The sequence below is a fragment of the Orcinus orca genome, chromosome 3 (assembly GCF_937001465.1).
Source record: "Orcinus orca chromosome 3, mOrcOrc1.1, whole genome shotgun sequence".
Taxonomy (NCBI): domain Eukaryota; kingdom Metazoa; phylum Chordata; class Mammalia; order Artiodactyla; family Delphinidae; genus Orcinus; species Orcinus orca.
In genome coordinates, this window is record NC_064561.1 from 91,821,216 (window position 1) to 91,837,522 (window position 16,307).

Genomic DNA, 16,307 nt, shown 5'->3' on the forward strand with positions numbered 1-16,307 from the left:
TCCTCAAAGCAATCTAGTGAGATAGGTATAATTCTCATTTCCATTTTACAAATAAAGAAAATGAGCCTGAGAGGTGTCAAATTTTCTTCTCATGGTCACCCAGGGTGAAGCTGAGTTCTAAAACCCAATCTGTCTGGACCCACAGCCAGAGTTAAACGCCACCCTGGGCTGCTTCCCAGAAGCACATGTGGTTGTCCAGTTAGAAGGTGTCTATATGACCACTCCTCCTACACTTTCCTCTGGGGGGTGGGGCATACTTTGTGTTGCCACCCACACTCTGGTGGACAGTGACAGGCCCTGACAGATGGCATCTATTACCTCGAGGCAGTGGCTTTTCTACCTTACATAAAGTTTTAACATTCAACATAAACCCAAGTACAAGTGCCAGATATGATGCACCATGACCGGAAAATGTTATATCTGTGCCTGTTTGTCCTCCCTCCAACAACAGTGATGCACCCAAGGGTATTAGAGATCAGCACGTACCCTCAACTCGTTCCCTAGGTTCACAGTCAGATAGAGAATCTTGACACGACTGGAAATCTCAAAACACAGAATGTGTTCCCACAGAAGATTCCCCAATGAAAACAAAGCTGGAGAGGCTGTCTTTTCTTCACTGTATATTCTTGCCTCCTTTATCAAAGATAAGGTGACCATATGTGCGTGGGTTTATCTCTGGGCTTTCTATCCTGTTCCATTGATCTATATGCCTGTTTTTGTGCCAGTACCATACTGTCTTGATTACTGTTGCTTTGTAGTATAGTCTGAAGTCAGGGAGCCTGATTCCCCCTGCTCCGTTTTTCTTTCTCAAGATTGCTTTGGCTATTTGGGGTCTTTTGTGTTTCCATACAAATTGTGAAATTTTTTGTTCTAGTTCTGTGAAAAATGCCAGTGGTAGTTTGATAGGGATTGCATTGAATCTGTAGATTGCTTTGGGTAGTAGAGTCATTTTCACAATGTTGATTCTTCCAATCCAAGAACATGGTATATCTTTCCTTCTATTTATATCATCTTTAATTTCTTTCATCAGTGTCTTATAATTTTCTGCATATAGGTCTTTTGTCTCCTTAGGTAGGTTTATTCCTAGATATTTTATTCTTTTTGTTGCAATGGTAAATGGGAGTGTTTTCTTAATTTCACTTTCAGATTTTTCATCATTAGTGTATAGGAATGCAAGAGATTTCTGGGCATTAATTTTGTATCTTGCTACTTCACAAAATTCATTGATTAGCTCTAGTAGTTTTCTGGTAGCATCTTTAGGATTCTCTATGTATAGTATCATGTCATCTGCAAACAGTGACAGCTTTACTTCTTCTTTTCCAATTCAGATTCCTTTTATTTCTTTTTCTTCTCTGATTGCTGTGGCTAAAACTTCCAAAACTATGTTGAATAAGAGTGGTGAGAGTGGGCAACGTTGTCTTGTTCGTGATCTTAGTGAAAATGGTTTCAGTTTTTCACCATTGAGGACGATGTTGGCTGTGGGTTTGTCATATATGGCCTTTATTATGTTGAGGAAAGTTCCCTCTATGCCTACTTTCTGGAGGGTTTTTATCATAAATGGGTGTTGAATTTTAATGGTGCTGGGAAAACTGGACAGCTACATGTAAAAGAATGAAATTAGAACACTCCCTAACACCATATACAAAAATAAACTCAAAATGGATTAAAGACCTAAATATAACGCCAGACACTATCAAACTCTTAGAGGAAAACATAGGCAGAATACTCTATGACAGAAATCACAGCAAGATCCTTTTTGACCCACCTCCTAGAGAAATGGAAATAAAAACAAAAATAAACAAATGGGACGTACTGAAACTTAAAAGCTTTTGCACAGCAAAGAAAACCATAAACAAGACCAAAAGACAACCCTCAGAATGGGAGAAAATATTTGCAAATGAAGGAACTGACAAAGGATTAATCTCCAAAATTTATAAGCAGCTCATGCAGCTCAATATCAAAAAAAGCAAACAACCCAATCCAAGAATGGGCAGAAGACCTAAATACACATTTCTCCAAAGAAGATATACAGATTGCCAACAAACAGATGACAGAATGCTCAACATCATTCATCATTAGAGAAATGCAAATCAAAATTACAAAGAGATATCATCTCACACTGGTCAGAATGGCCATCATCAAAAAATCCACAAATAATAAATGCTGGAGAGGGTGTGGAGAAAAGGGAACCCTATTGCACTGTTGGTGGGAATGTAAATTGATACAGACATTGTGGAGAACTGTATGGAGGTTCCTTAAAAAACTAAAAATAGAACAACCATACAACCCAGCAATCCCACTACTGGGCATATACCCTGAGAAAACCATAATTCAAAAAGAGGCATGTATCACAATGTTCATTGCAGCTCTATTTACAATAGCCAGAACATGGACGCAACCTAAGTGTCCATCAACAGATGAATGGATAAAAAAGATGTTGCACTTATATACAATGGAATATTACTCAGTCATAAAAAGAAACGAAATTGAGGTATTTGTAGTGAGGTGGATGGACCTAGAGACTGTCGTACAGAGTGAAGTAAGTCAGAAAGAGAAGAAAAAATACCGTATGCTCACACATATATATGGAATCTAAAAAAATGGTCATGAATAACCTAGGGGCAAGACGGGAATAAAGAAACAGACCTACTAGAGAATGGACTTGAGGATACAGGGAGGGGGAATGGTAAGCTGGCACAAAGTGAGAGAGTGGCATGGACATACATACACTACCAAGTGTAAAATAGATAGCTAGTGGGAAGCAGCCGCATAGCACAGGGAGATCAGCTCAGTGCTTTGTGACCACCTAGAGGGGTGGGATAGGGAGGGTGGGAGGGAGGGAGACGCAAGAGGGAAGAGATATGGGGACATCTGTATATGTATAACTGATTCACTTTGTTATAAAGCAGAAACTACTAACACACCATTGTAAAGCAATTATACTCCAATAAAGATGTTAAAAAAAAAAAAATCTGGAGGAGCTGAGAGGGATGGGTTATGTAAACACACCCAGCAGGGACCTCAGAGATTGCTGGGTAGGAAGGGCTGCTCCTCAGAAGAAATGAACCAATGGGCAAATTTAAAACAAGTCAATGAGATGATTTGAAAATCCTGCTGTTCTTATCTTTTTGGTTAAGAGGACCAGACCTGTAGCACTTCATTGTAATTTTCCCCACTGTGTTTAAGAAAAAAGGGTGAAAGTCATCAACTTTTTTGATCCCACTGTAAATGTACAGGTCATCATTATACCAAGAGAGGAGAGAGGAAATGAGAGCCAATTAATAAAAATTTGTATTCAGCCTGGGAATTTAGCTAGAGCACATATCACCGGGGTATCTGAGCTCGTCACCTCCACCCCGTCAGCCACCCGATCTGATCCTATTCCTTTGTATTTGTTGAATTTGGTTCCCATGTGGCAACATATCATAATTCAGGTCTTGAAGATGAGCCCTCATCCCACCCTCCATCACATCAATCATCTTGCTGTGGTGACGTGTGTTCCTGCACAATAGTGCAGAAAAGACCTCTTGTTTTTGGGAAAACGCTGCAGAGAAAATGCTCACCACTGACTGTGCTGTGTGGTCTCTGCTCAAGACGTTCTGACATGGGCTTGAGGGACTAAGTCCTAAACACACATCCGCTTTCCCTCTGTGGCCAGCTGTATAAAACTGCAAAGAGACACACTTAATGGATTCATGATTTCGAAATAGCTGCCACTGAAGTAATTTGTGTATACAGCATCAGACTAAGCGAGACAGTGAACATGACAGTGAGTGGGATGGATCTTCATCCCCCAATGTAAGGAGCACCCAAGGGACACATTCTGAGATGTGAAGCAAAACATGGCCCAAATGTAACAACCAAAAATTAGGAATAGTTGTCAAAAAGGATAAAAAAGACTGTGTAAAGCAGATATGCTGAAAGAAAAAAAAATACGGAAGACTAAGCCTTTAAAAAATGATATTTAAAAAATCTACAAGAGCCAGCGGATTCCAAATCAAAGATATTTTGAAAAATAGTTTTCAGCCTTAATACAGTATTGTTGCTTTTTACCCCCAAAACAAGCAAATTAGAGATTTCTCTTTGTATCACTACTGCTTAATTTTTGAAAGTCTGCCCAAACGCATTTTCATTAAGTACCCTCTCTGACATTGACAAATGCGAACAAATAGTGAGGGTTCTTGACTAAAATACTAATGGGAAAGAAGTAAAATTCTATTCAAAATAATTTTCAACGACAGCATTAAAATTTACAATATTACCCACAGGTTTAAGCAAGAAGCTGAAGCTTTAAACTAACAGCATGTTCACTAAATAAATATATCTTCAGTTGTTTTTGCTTCGAAGGACAGAAAGCAATTCATGCTCTTTGATATAAAAACATTTTTTTCCAAATATGGGAGGATTTACCAGTATGAAAATTGACCTAAGGTAAGTTTCTAGAAGCCAAGACTTTTCGTCTTAAAATTTCATAGCTAAATCCACATAAAAGAAATTAAGTGTTCAGTCAATAACTCTGCTTGGGTGTATGTCTGGAAGTACTAGATATACCTGTGAAAAGGCATGAGGTGACTATAATAAAGCCCGCAGCCATCACTTTTACATCACTTTATATGTATGCAACTTGAATAAATATTCAGCCTAATTATTATCTTTCAAAATTTTAAATGACCTTTGACCTTAAAAATAAATCCAATACTAGGATATAATTTCCCTTACTCACTCAACAAAAATTTAAGCAGTTTAAAGTTTAGCACCTGTGTATTTTTTACTCCTCTTGACAGCAGACGCTATCCTCAAAAAAGCACTACCCAAGACCACGACAACCACATTATGGTGCTTAACGCCTCCTCCCCAAAATTCAGTATGCTTGTGTCAAAACTAATATATAAATATCGAATGAAATTTCCTTGGAAGACCAAAACTTCCTGATAGAAAGAAGACTATCTCAGTGAATAAGACCAACAGTGGATGCATATCCAAATTTCAATAGTCAGATTGCTTGGAAACAACCCCTTCTTAATACCTTCTTGATAACCATTATGGATAGATACATAACTAGGTAAAGATGCTCAGATATTCAAGAAAGCACATGACAAAATTATAGATGTGAAACACTGGCTGTTAACACTTGTCTACACAGTTCAGTTCAAAGTTTATACTGTCTGAATGTCAATGTGCTTTATAAAGTCAAAAAGCAAAGAAAAAAACTCACCCAACAATAACACATTGTTCAAAAAGAGAGATAATACAGACTCAACTAATGGTCATGTGAAATGAAACAGAAGAGAAGATATAAGCTGTCTGATAAAAAGTAAACCCAATCACTGAACCAAGTATATTTTGAGATGTTACTTGTCATATTGACACATGAAAATTCTTCTCAATTCTTTCCAATCAAGGTACTCCAAGCATGGTTGAGGGTGGTGGCATACTAAACAAAACTCTTTCCAGAGATAAACCTAATCCAGAAAAAGAAAAAAAATGCTTTTTATTTAAATATCCTGCAGAACTACAATGAATACAGACAGAAAATGCTGTCAGTTACAGTCCTTTATACATATGCCTTTGGCTCTTTATTACCTCTCATCCTTTCAGCAGGGGTTTAATACCAGAATTTTCCATTATCAAATTATTCCCTCTGCTTACTTTTCAGGGCGCTGCACTTAACTCTTTTAAGTCACCAGGGTCCTAATTAGTAGGAGATGCCATCGGCTGTGACCTGGATGTCTGAAGGAGTTAATGTAGCTCACAAAGCTTCCAGCCAGAAGCCACACCTATGGTGTGTTTATAGGGGAAATGGCTATTTTGGTAAAACATGGTGACCCCTAACATCATAGTACTCTAACACTAGTTTACTGATCTGAAACCTGACAACCAAAATGAACACTTACCTCCTCAGACAGCCAACTTGCCCCAGGGAAAATCTAAACTAAGTTTAAAAAAAATATTGGCTGTCCTTAATGGAGATCAAAGCTTTTATTAAAAAAAAAAAAAAAAAAAAGAACGCACACACACACATACCCCTATTCTAGATTAAGTGTGAGTAAACTAATGAACACTGTTTGAATGCACACCTTTTTTTTTTTTTTCCTGTTCCCTCCTGTACGACTTGTAAAAGAAGAAAAAAATATCACTGTTGCCCAGAGCCCAGAGAAGCTGGGCTCCAATTCCTCTCCTTCCACCCCAACGAACCCCGAAATAGCTAACAATAACCAGCAGCTGACACCTAAATAGCCCTCACCACATGCCAGGCAGCATTCTAAGTGCTTTATATATATATACACACAAATATATACACTCAATCCTCACAACAACCCAATGAGAGAGGTACTCTATATTCCCCATTTTACAGACAAGGAAAGTGAAGTACAGAGAGATTAAGTAATATGTCCAAGGTCACACAGCTAACTAGTGGCAGAGCTGGGTACAAGCCCAGACAGATTGGGCTCCAGAAGCAGCACACAAAGCCATGAGGCAATGCTGCAAAAACAGTAAACAACTCAAAGGAGAGTCTGATTGCTTTGCTTTGCTCAGCAGGAAAGTTTGTAGAGAAAAATTTCAAGAAATTATGGTTTTTACAGCTTCCTATAATAACAAAGACTGGGAATATCTGTGGACAAAGTTATCTTCCAATACTGCTTTTGCATCATTTCTATATAAACTTTAATTATTAAACAGGAATACCCTTTTACAAACCTGGTTAGCCAAGATTTAGAAACCAAAATCATGGAGAAATAGGAAGCTATAGGAGACTCCAGAGAAGCACATTTCTAGATTCACAAAGGAGGACAGTACTCAGAATACTAATCAGGAAATAGATCCTAGACACTCCAGAAAATAATCAAGTCAGTTATTTAACAAAGTGGTTTGTAAGTACTTTAAAAATGAAAGGCATGATATAAACCTTTGGAAGGACCATTTGACAAACTCTCAATTGCCTTAAATAATATTCTTTAACTAAGTAATTTCTGCCTTGGCAATTTTTCCTTAGGAAATCATCAGAGGTGCTTACACAAGTTCATCTGCAAAGGTATTTATTACACAAATATTTTAAATAGGGTCTTTCTAATTTTTCTTAAGGGTCCAAAAATAAGGGAAAGGATTAAATTGCTTATAGCTATATGATGCAAAAAAAATTGGAATGTTTAATGGCATGGGGAAATGAATAGAAAATTACATGAAAAGAACACTAAATTTCCTTATCCTGATATATAGCAAATATCAGGTCCATCTACTTCATATAAATACATTATATCACAATAATAATTATCTCTGGGTGGTGAGACTAAACTAACATATTCTTTTTCATGTTATCTATGTTTTACAGATTTCTAACATAAATGTTTACTAATTTTATAATCTGGAGAAAAAAACAAAATTTTTAAGAGAAAAGGCATTTGGTCATGAAGCCTAATATATTATAATGCTTAAAATGATAAGCTCATCAGTCTTGTTTCCTGGTTGGATATCATGATAGACTGGCAGATCATGAGACTGCACAGAATACATGGATTTCAGCAAGGGATCTGACAGTCCTCATGACATTCTTGTAGAGAAACGTAGGCTGGCTGATAGTCAGGGTTCAGAGAGTTGTTAGTACGTGAAAAGCTGAACCAAATATCATGGATGAACAGATGGCTAACTACAAAGAAGGTCCTACTTCTCAGCTCTGACCGTGCCTTCGGCATGGGTACCCAAGCTACACTTTTCAAAGTCATGGCTAGTGAGAAGCTAGGAAGAGTTGGATGTGTGAAAACTGGGTAACAGCCACTAACATTGACCATGTTTCTGGAACAGAATTTAGCACTGATGTGGGTCTCTCCAATGCCAGAGCCCCCTCCACACACAGCATTTTCCAAACCTAAGTAAGTGTTTGTCAAATAAACATCACAATTATGATTCAAATAATTCTGACAGGCTAAAACACTCACCTGAAACCAAGATGCTATTTAACAGAGTCAGTAAATGTAAAGCCCTACATTCAGTTCAGTAACAATTTTACAAGTGTACTTGGCAACAGTTTGGGTGACGCAATGACCATTTTAGACTAAATAACAGTCGGCACAATGGAGGATTTTTGTTGAACGGAGGTAACAAGTACACTGGCAGATCCCATCTGAAAGTACTGAGTACATTTCTGACCTTACTCAAAGTGGGAATTCAACAAAACAGAGTAAGTCCAGAAGAATATGATCAGGGACATTCTAAGCCTGACTGGGAAAATTCAAAGAAACGGGGACTATTTAATTAGGTGGGCATTTAAAGGGACCTAACCAATATTTAAATGTTTGCTCTGTAATTCTGGGAAGAGGGGGAATCAAATTACTCTGTTATACTGGAAATTGCAGTTTGTGTTCTGTTTCTACCATTCCACTGAAACTGCTCATCAAGGTCAGCAACGACCTTGAACTTGCCAAATCCAAAAGGCACCTCTCTACCCGATATTAACTGACTTCATGGCATTCAGTAAACAGCTCTGTGCCCTCCTTCCAACACTCCCATTACCACCTCTAGGACAAGTCATTCTTATCTCTTTTCTCTAGTTCCTGCTTCACACAACCTCTAGATGTCAGAGGTTGATCTGCTCTCGACCTTCTTCTCTCATTCCTCTATTTTCTCTCAGTGATTTTATCAATTCCTGTGGGTTTAAAGTCTCTACGCTGATTACTGGCCAATTTAAATTTCCACTCCACACCTTTTCTCTGAACTCAGGGTTCTCTTGTATAATCAGAAGCATTTCCACCAGAAGCATTCCTGATTCCACATGCTACCCTTCAATGTGAGTTCTCCCCTGTCAGCATAACACACTCAGATGCTCCACCCAGAACCCTGAGAATCATCTTAGCATCACCTCTTGCCCTCACCTGTCATACCCAATCACTAAGATGTCCATTCTACCTCCAACCTGGGTCTTGAATCAGACCACTCTTCACTTCCACCACTACTACCCAAGCCAAGTGAGCGTCATCTCTAAATGTGACTTGCCAAGGGTCTGCAGACCAATCTCCTCAGAGCTTCAACAAAAGGTCTGCTTAAACAATAAGCTGGATCATGACTCTTCTGTGCTTTAATGGTGGCCTCATGCACTTTGAAGAAAACATCACAAAATTCTTGTAATGGTCTCAGGACACCTCAGTATCAGACCCCTGCCTATCCACTCTCACCCCATCCAGTACCACCGTCGCCCTGCTTGGGCCACACTGGTTTGCTCTCAACTGTATAAGTGCAGGAAACTCCTTTCAGCCACGAGGGCTTGGAAAAGTTTGTTCCTCCAGACTCTGCCAATAGCTGGTAACTTCTTTTCCTTTATGTCTCAGCTTAAAAGTCACTTCCTTAGAGACTGCTCCCAGGACCACCCTGTCTGATGTGTACAACGCTCTGCCCCCAATTATTTTCTATCACAGCCTTTCATGGCCCCTTTATGACACTTATCACAACTTCTAAGGATTTTCTTCCTTTACTTAATTTTTGTCTCTCTCCTTAACCCCGCCTGCTTGGAATGTCAGTTCCAAGAGGGAAGGAACCTTACTGTCTTATTCCTCATTGTATTAGCAGAGCTCAAAAACTTTTACAATGTTGAATATGGGAAGGAATAAAACCAGACTTCACTCTCAACATAAGGAAAATCTTCCTAAAATTAAGAGTTGTCTGGCAATGGAATAGACAGCCTTGTACAGACAAACTGACCATCATGGGAAGAGGGATCAAGCAGAAATTGGGTGGCCACTTTTATCTGAGATGACATAAAGGGAGTTTCCATGCTGGGTGGGATCCTGGGCCAGATAACAATTCAGGTCCTCTCCACACAGTTTCCAGTTCTACAAAGAAAATTCTAAAGGAGTTTCAGGTTAAACATATACTCCCAAAGTAGCAAACATCATATTTCCTAATAAGAGGAAATTCTCACTAAAACAGCCCCATGAAACCACTTTGTACCCTGACCAAAAGTAACTTCCTGAAGTTAAATCAGTGCAGGCTCCCTCTGTCCACCCTGCCAGATGTGGTTTGGGACAATGACAGCCCACAGTGGTCTCCTTTCCGAGCTGTACAAAACGTGGCCCAGAAACGAGTTGGCAGATCAAGCGAACCCACTTGCAGTAAACCTAAAGTTCCACTCTTCATTCATTTGTGATGCTGCTCTGTAAACACACCAGGATCGCTTTATTTAGTGTCACACCCATTAATAATGCAGAGATCTTTATACAGGCAGGCAGAGAAAATTGGCCCTGAGTGATTTCGTTACTACAGGGTATACACGAAGTCAAAGGGACTGAGAGTCTCATTACAACTCTGTAGAAGTTGCTGGCAATATAGACAGCGGTTGTGGAGCTGACCACCACACAACAAAGCAATTCAGGCAAGGTATCCACTTCATGATCTTCTGGGGTCTTACAGTCAAAGAGTTAACTCTTCTCTCCCTCATACTATAGATATACGAGAGACCTAAAGACCAGTCGAAGACCATTCCTTCTACTCTTTTAGCTTCCTTCATCTCTAACTTTTTTTAAAGTAAAAAACCCAAAAATATGGCCAATGCTTGCTTCTGATGGCACCTTTACAAGGATTGGTCATTTCGTCAGCAGATTAGATAAGGCACCACTAGATATTCCAAAATGTTGCTAATGAGCCTATGAGGCCATGAGCTTTGTCCTTGAATTTTTTACCAAAAAAAAAAAATGTTTTTTCAGGAAGACAGTAAACTTTACAAAGCCAAAGATATTTAAAATTCCTTTTTATAACATTCAGTGTTAACAATGCTGTGGGGAAATAATGTGTAGGGAAGCCGAGAATGAGAACTCTGAAGACCTTTCTAAAGGGCTGGTGGGCAGTACTTTCCATTTAAAATACAAACTCCCTTTGATTCGGCAATCCGTCTGCTGGATATACGCCATATGTGTATCCTCTAATTAGTAGATTTAAGTAGTATACAAGAGTGTTCATTTTTATTATGGCTTATAACAGCAAAAGCTTAACAGTAAGCCACAGTGCATCCGTAAAATGGGATAATAAACAGTTGCTAAGAAAGAATGAGATGGGTTTCCATGTGCTGACAATAAAAAACCTTCAAGATATATTAAGCAAAAAAAGCACAGTATGTGTGTCTCTAAACACAACTAAATATTCATTTTTGAAAATTCTGGAGAAATGTATGAGAAATGTAAAAGTGGTGGTCTCTGAAACACTGGATTGAGACTGTGACTATCATATTTATTTTAAGCTCTTCTGTACTAGTTATTTTCACTGTGTGTAGTCATTATTATTTTATTAATAAGAATAATAACTATATGCAGTATTTTCTGCATGGTCTGGAAGCATCTACTTGCTCTCTGCAGGAGTGGGAAGGCGAGCATTCTTTCCCATTCTCCACAAGGTGAGCCAGAGTCTACTCAGTGGGCACGTAGCCACCCCTCCTCAACCAGTCCAGGAGACTTCAGAGGTTGCTGAGGTCCCTGCCCACACTCACTCCTTCCCCCTTTGTGTGGCCTACATGCACAGGTAAGGGGTAATTGTCATTTCTGCTCTTCCACTTTTAGATGTATATCATCCATCTCTGAAAAGCTAACTTAAGGGAGAATGTGTAGAGTTCTTCTACTGCAAGAGATACCAGGGGAAAATCAGTGTTTCCCTTAGTGCTATTTATTCTATAATTATATTATTACCAAAACAAAACCAAGGAAATAAAACCATTTTCAACTTTAAAGTACAGTACTCTCCATTCTGCCAAATCCCATGAGAACCAGAAAGATCACAGTCCAAGGGGTTTTCCTCCCAACTTAGAATCTTGTATTTGCCTATCTCAAAATACTAAACAACTCTTTCAACTAAAATTGCTTCCACAAGAGAAAGTCGAGTACACTAAAGTTGAAAAGATGAAGTGCAATCTACATTCAACTTATTCGATGTTGAAGACCTTAAAGAGTACTTGAACATTGTTTTGTTCTTATTCCATGAAACAAATGCTTCCAACCCTACAGAAGAGGGGGGAGAAAAAGAAAAGTCACAGGAAATCATGCCTCTGTTTTTCCTATTATTTGACCTCGGACTTGAGGTGGGGAAGCTACTTAAAGTATCAAGTGACCTTTCCAAACTGTATAAAACAATCCCCATAGTACTTTTGCTTTGTCAGAAGGTTGTGATACAAAGGCATTTGTTAAAATTTATTTTATGTATCTATTCATCATTTTTTGACTTTACTGATGCATATAGAAAGTAAGGCCAAATGTCTATTTGAAAAAATCTAATATCTACTTAGCTGAAAATCTGCTCCCACTAAATCTGATTTTATATAAGCTTTCTGATCCCTCCCCCCAAAAAAGTAATTTCATTTTTGTTTTGAGGGGATGTAAAAGTAATTAGTGAAATGAGCAAACTATAGTCTGGTGCATTGAGCTGTCTGTGGTACTGAAAAAATGACACCAAAGCTGAAATGTACTGAGCTAAGTTCTTACAAAGCCTCTCCATCACACTATTTTAATTCAAGCACTTCCGTCCATGACTCACCTGAACCATCTATTTTGATAGACTGTGTATAAACATTTTATAAAAGGTCACACTGACTTGCTTTCCAAGGTTCTCCATGGAAATGTCAGGGCCTCCCCAAGCTTCGTTAAAGCAATTCCGGTGGGCAGAGAGCCAAAACATTGGCTATAACACTTACTTTTCCTGAATGCAGTAAGAAATCCTACCATGTACCAGAAACCCATACTAGCTAGCTCTCACTATCCAATCATCATACTGCTATGCTAAAAAGAGGAAGTGTCACATTAGACTGCATGCTATGCCCAAGAACATGCTCTGAACAGCAGCATAACCCCCGCATTGAGTTCCTTAACTCAAAGCTAATCTATATACTTAGAATTCTTAATAGTAAACTGAGAAGTACCTATTTGCTTAAAACTTATGAAAGAAGTACATCTATAGCAGTGACATCAGTAAGTTAAAAAGGGGTCAATTCGTCATTTTCCACACATGGATACATTAGCCTATGCACTTGATTTTCCTGTGTTTCAGAGTGAACTATTTCAGCAGCAATCACTGACTACTCTCTGGATAAATTAGAACATGTTTTTTCTGGTTCTTGATTTCCAGCTCAGGGTCTCCACATTTATTTGGTCCTTTTCCATTTCATATTTTTAAAAAAGCATCTCAGGTAAGAATTTGGAACTTCAGCTTGAGGAAAACAAAAATCACTCTAGATTAAACACTGAATGTAAAAGCTACATCCAAAACAACTAAATGATAGTACCTGAGCATCCATTTTGAAACTATCTTAAGTGTGGCTGGTTTAGCAGAAACCATGTATCAGGTCAGATAATTCCAATTATAAAAATATAACTTTTTGTGATGTTTATGTTGCCCCAACAATAAAGAGGTTCACTGTGCTTATAACCCTTAGAGGGGGAATTCATGTCTTCATTTTTATCACCCGTGCTCTTCGTACTCTAATCAATATATCTATGCATTTGTATAACAGAAATGGTCCTCAAAATTAGCCAGGGGTGGAATTTTTTCAAGTGTGAAATGATCTTTAAAAATATGACTTCTTTTATTTGTATTACTTTCTCTAAGTTTTAAGAGTTCTAATATGGTCTCAAAAATTTTTTACACCACGTAATTAACATCTGGCCAATGTTAGTGGCCAATGTTTGGTCCTCACAAACTCCTATAAGTTATTTCAAAAAAATCTCCCCATAATTCTTAAAAGGTTAGCATTTTCAGGAAGACACTTTGTTCTTGGTGTTAATACCATCAAATGTCCTCCGCCTTGAATGCTTGTTTTGCTGTGTGTTTTTCAGAAGGAACAGGAATAATACGAAAGCTGATGTTTAATTAAAAAACAAAACAAAACAGCAAGGTCTCTTTCTAGGGTGGATTAAATAAAACTACTCTGGTCTTCAAGCCAAAAAAAAAAATTAAATTACTTGATTTTTATAAATACCTAAGAAGATTTTAGAAAAACCGTTTAAGTCTAACCCTATTCAAATACCAAACGTTTGGATTTAGAGAGGAACCACAGACAAAGACATGTCCATGTTCAGGGTTGCTAACAAGCAGTAGCAGAGTGCAGCAGGAAGCATTCTGAGTGGAAGCTAGGAGGACAGGCCTGGTCACGCTCTGCACTGTCTAGCTATGGAATCTGGCAAGCTGGTCACCTCTTCTGACTGCAGGTACCTCATCTGTAAACCAAGTCAAAGGGCCATTAGACCTGTTTTGTTCCCTAGCCTTAAGTGTCTACCCTTCAAGTCAAAATGAAAAGATACTCTCATGATGCTTAAGTTACATTTTAGTATTACTTTAAAATGTTTGAAAGAATCTCAAAAGCCCACGATCATTAGTGCTGAATTAAAGATGTGTAATTATTTAATAGTAAACTGAGAAGTAATTAAAGATGTGTGAATTATTAAAATTTTAAAGGGCCCAAATGTGTTTGCCTTGTTTTGGCAGTGCAGTTTTATTACTTAACTCTAAATATTCTCACTCTTTCTAATTCTCATTCTCTATCCTCCTTCCTTCAAAATCATACTTTTCAAAGTCTTTGCAAATTTGAAAGCATGATGAAGTAATTTCTCCCCCCTCATGTGGGGTCATGTGTATCTTTATTTTGCTTGGGCAATAGTTAAAATTGGTTTCTTCCATATTTAGTATGTTTTTGCAAATTACTAACTTAAAATTAATTTAACTTATAATTAATGCTAAGTTATTTAAATTCAACGGCAACTCCTAAAGGAAAGCAGCCTAAATTCGAGGGTTTAATAGTTCTGCCAAATGCCTAACACCTGATCCAAAACAATCAGAAAATGCATATTAGTGTAAGTTCTAAACTGGAAAATCTCAATCTCTCTTAATTTTTGAAAACTCTAGTTATTTTATTCCCAAACCTTAATATTCCTTTAACTGAAAGCTACAGCAAAATAAACAACTTAAAAGACAACCCATGAATTTTAGACGGACTATTCTGAAATGGTCAGTAACAGTCAAATCTAACAATAGAGTTCCTGGCTACATTTAAACAAAACAAACATTTTCCTAACAAGTTCACTCACAAGGGCAGTGGCCTTTGCTCTTAAGTGACATTTTTAATAAATAATGTAATGATTGTACCTGAAAATCTACCAAACTACCAGATATACAGAATTTGTATTCTTAATTTACAACAGATTTTTTTCTTCAACTTTACAGTAAGATATAGAAAAGGTTAGAGTTTTCTTCTTGTCTTATTGATATACAGTAGCAAGGAATATCACGGGCCTATTTTCTTCTCTAAGCTACAGTTATGGAAGGTGATACACATGGGCACAATCTTCCATAATGACCCACCCATCTTGTTAAATGTTTATTAGACAAGAATACACATTTACCTGGTGGACTAAGGCTAGTATATAACTGGCCTTGAGCAAAACAAATACAGTGCCTGATATGGAGAAGTGGATCTACCTAAAGAAGAGAGGGGAAAATCTGAAAGGTTTAACAAATACATCCTGGAAACTACTGCACATTTACATGCTGCACTGTTTGTTTTGTTTTTAACTTCTTGAAAGAACAGGTCAGGTACTAAGGTAAGAATACAGCGTGTGTCTTCTGTAACCTCAAGCAAGGACACGAGAGCTTGGAAAAAGCGTTTGCTGCCTTGCACTTCCCCCGGCTGAAGTCATTCATAAACAGCAGAACCCCGAAGTTACCTGTATTTCCCTGGCGTGGTACACGATGATCAGACCGAGCAGGATGATCGTGGAGAGACTGATAAGGCATTTCAGAGCTAAGGAATACAGCGACGCCTGCAACACAGACAGAAGCACTTTTTTAAAAAAAAAAAAAAAAAAAGAAGCACTTTTAACCACCTTTAAGATCCGGGGGGTCGGTCAATCCCCAGCAAGGGGACCTGAATTCCCAGTAGGAGGATGGGGGTAGGGGCACCTGTCTCGGCTCTGTGATCTGTCAGATCACTTGGCCTCACAGGAAAGTGAGAGAGGAGATCCCGGAAGGCCAAGCAGCGGGGTCCTCGACACCACAGACCCAAGCACAGCTCGTGGCTCTCAAAACCTGAGAGGAAGTTATCCTTGAGTTTAAGCGCTTGGGTTTGAAAGGGGCCTCCGACATCGTGAGCACCAGGAGAGGAACAGAGCATGCTTTCCTCACCGACTCCTGAAATCACTTCTTTAACGTGCCCAAACTCGCTGGGCATTCACTGCCTCCAGAACTTTGCGCGCGGAAAAGCTTCCTCTCCAGAGTTGCCTTGCGGATTAGGGGAGCGAGTCTCAGCGGTGCTCGCCGTCCCGGCGGGCACCTTCAATTGTCCGGGAAAA

The 16,307-nt window shown here is 38.5% G+C and overlaps 1 protein-coding gene across 3 annotated transcripts in view; it reads right to left on the reverse strand.

The window, feature by feature from the left end:
* KCNN2 (potassium calcium-activated channel subfamily N member 2) overlaps window positions 1-16,307 on the reverse strand; it is a 181,592-nt gene that overhangs the window by 163,905 nt on the left and 1,380 nt on the right. For 2 of the 3 annotated variants that reach the window (XM_004267462.4, XM_033423786.2), the window contains exon 2: window positions 15,684-15,779. In XM_004267462.4, the coding sequence (XP_004267510.4) occupies window positions 15,684-15,779 (96 nt within the window). Of the gene's footprint in view, window positions 1-15,683; window positions 15,780-15,918; window positions 16,058-16,307 lie in introns of those variants that run through there. The other variant, XM_049707490.1, reaches the window with a different exon arrangement.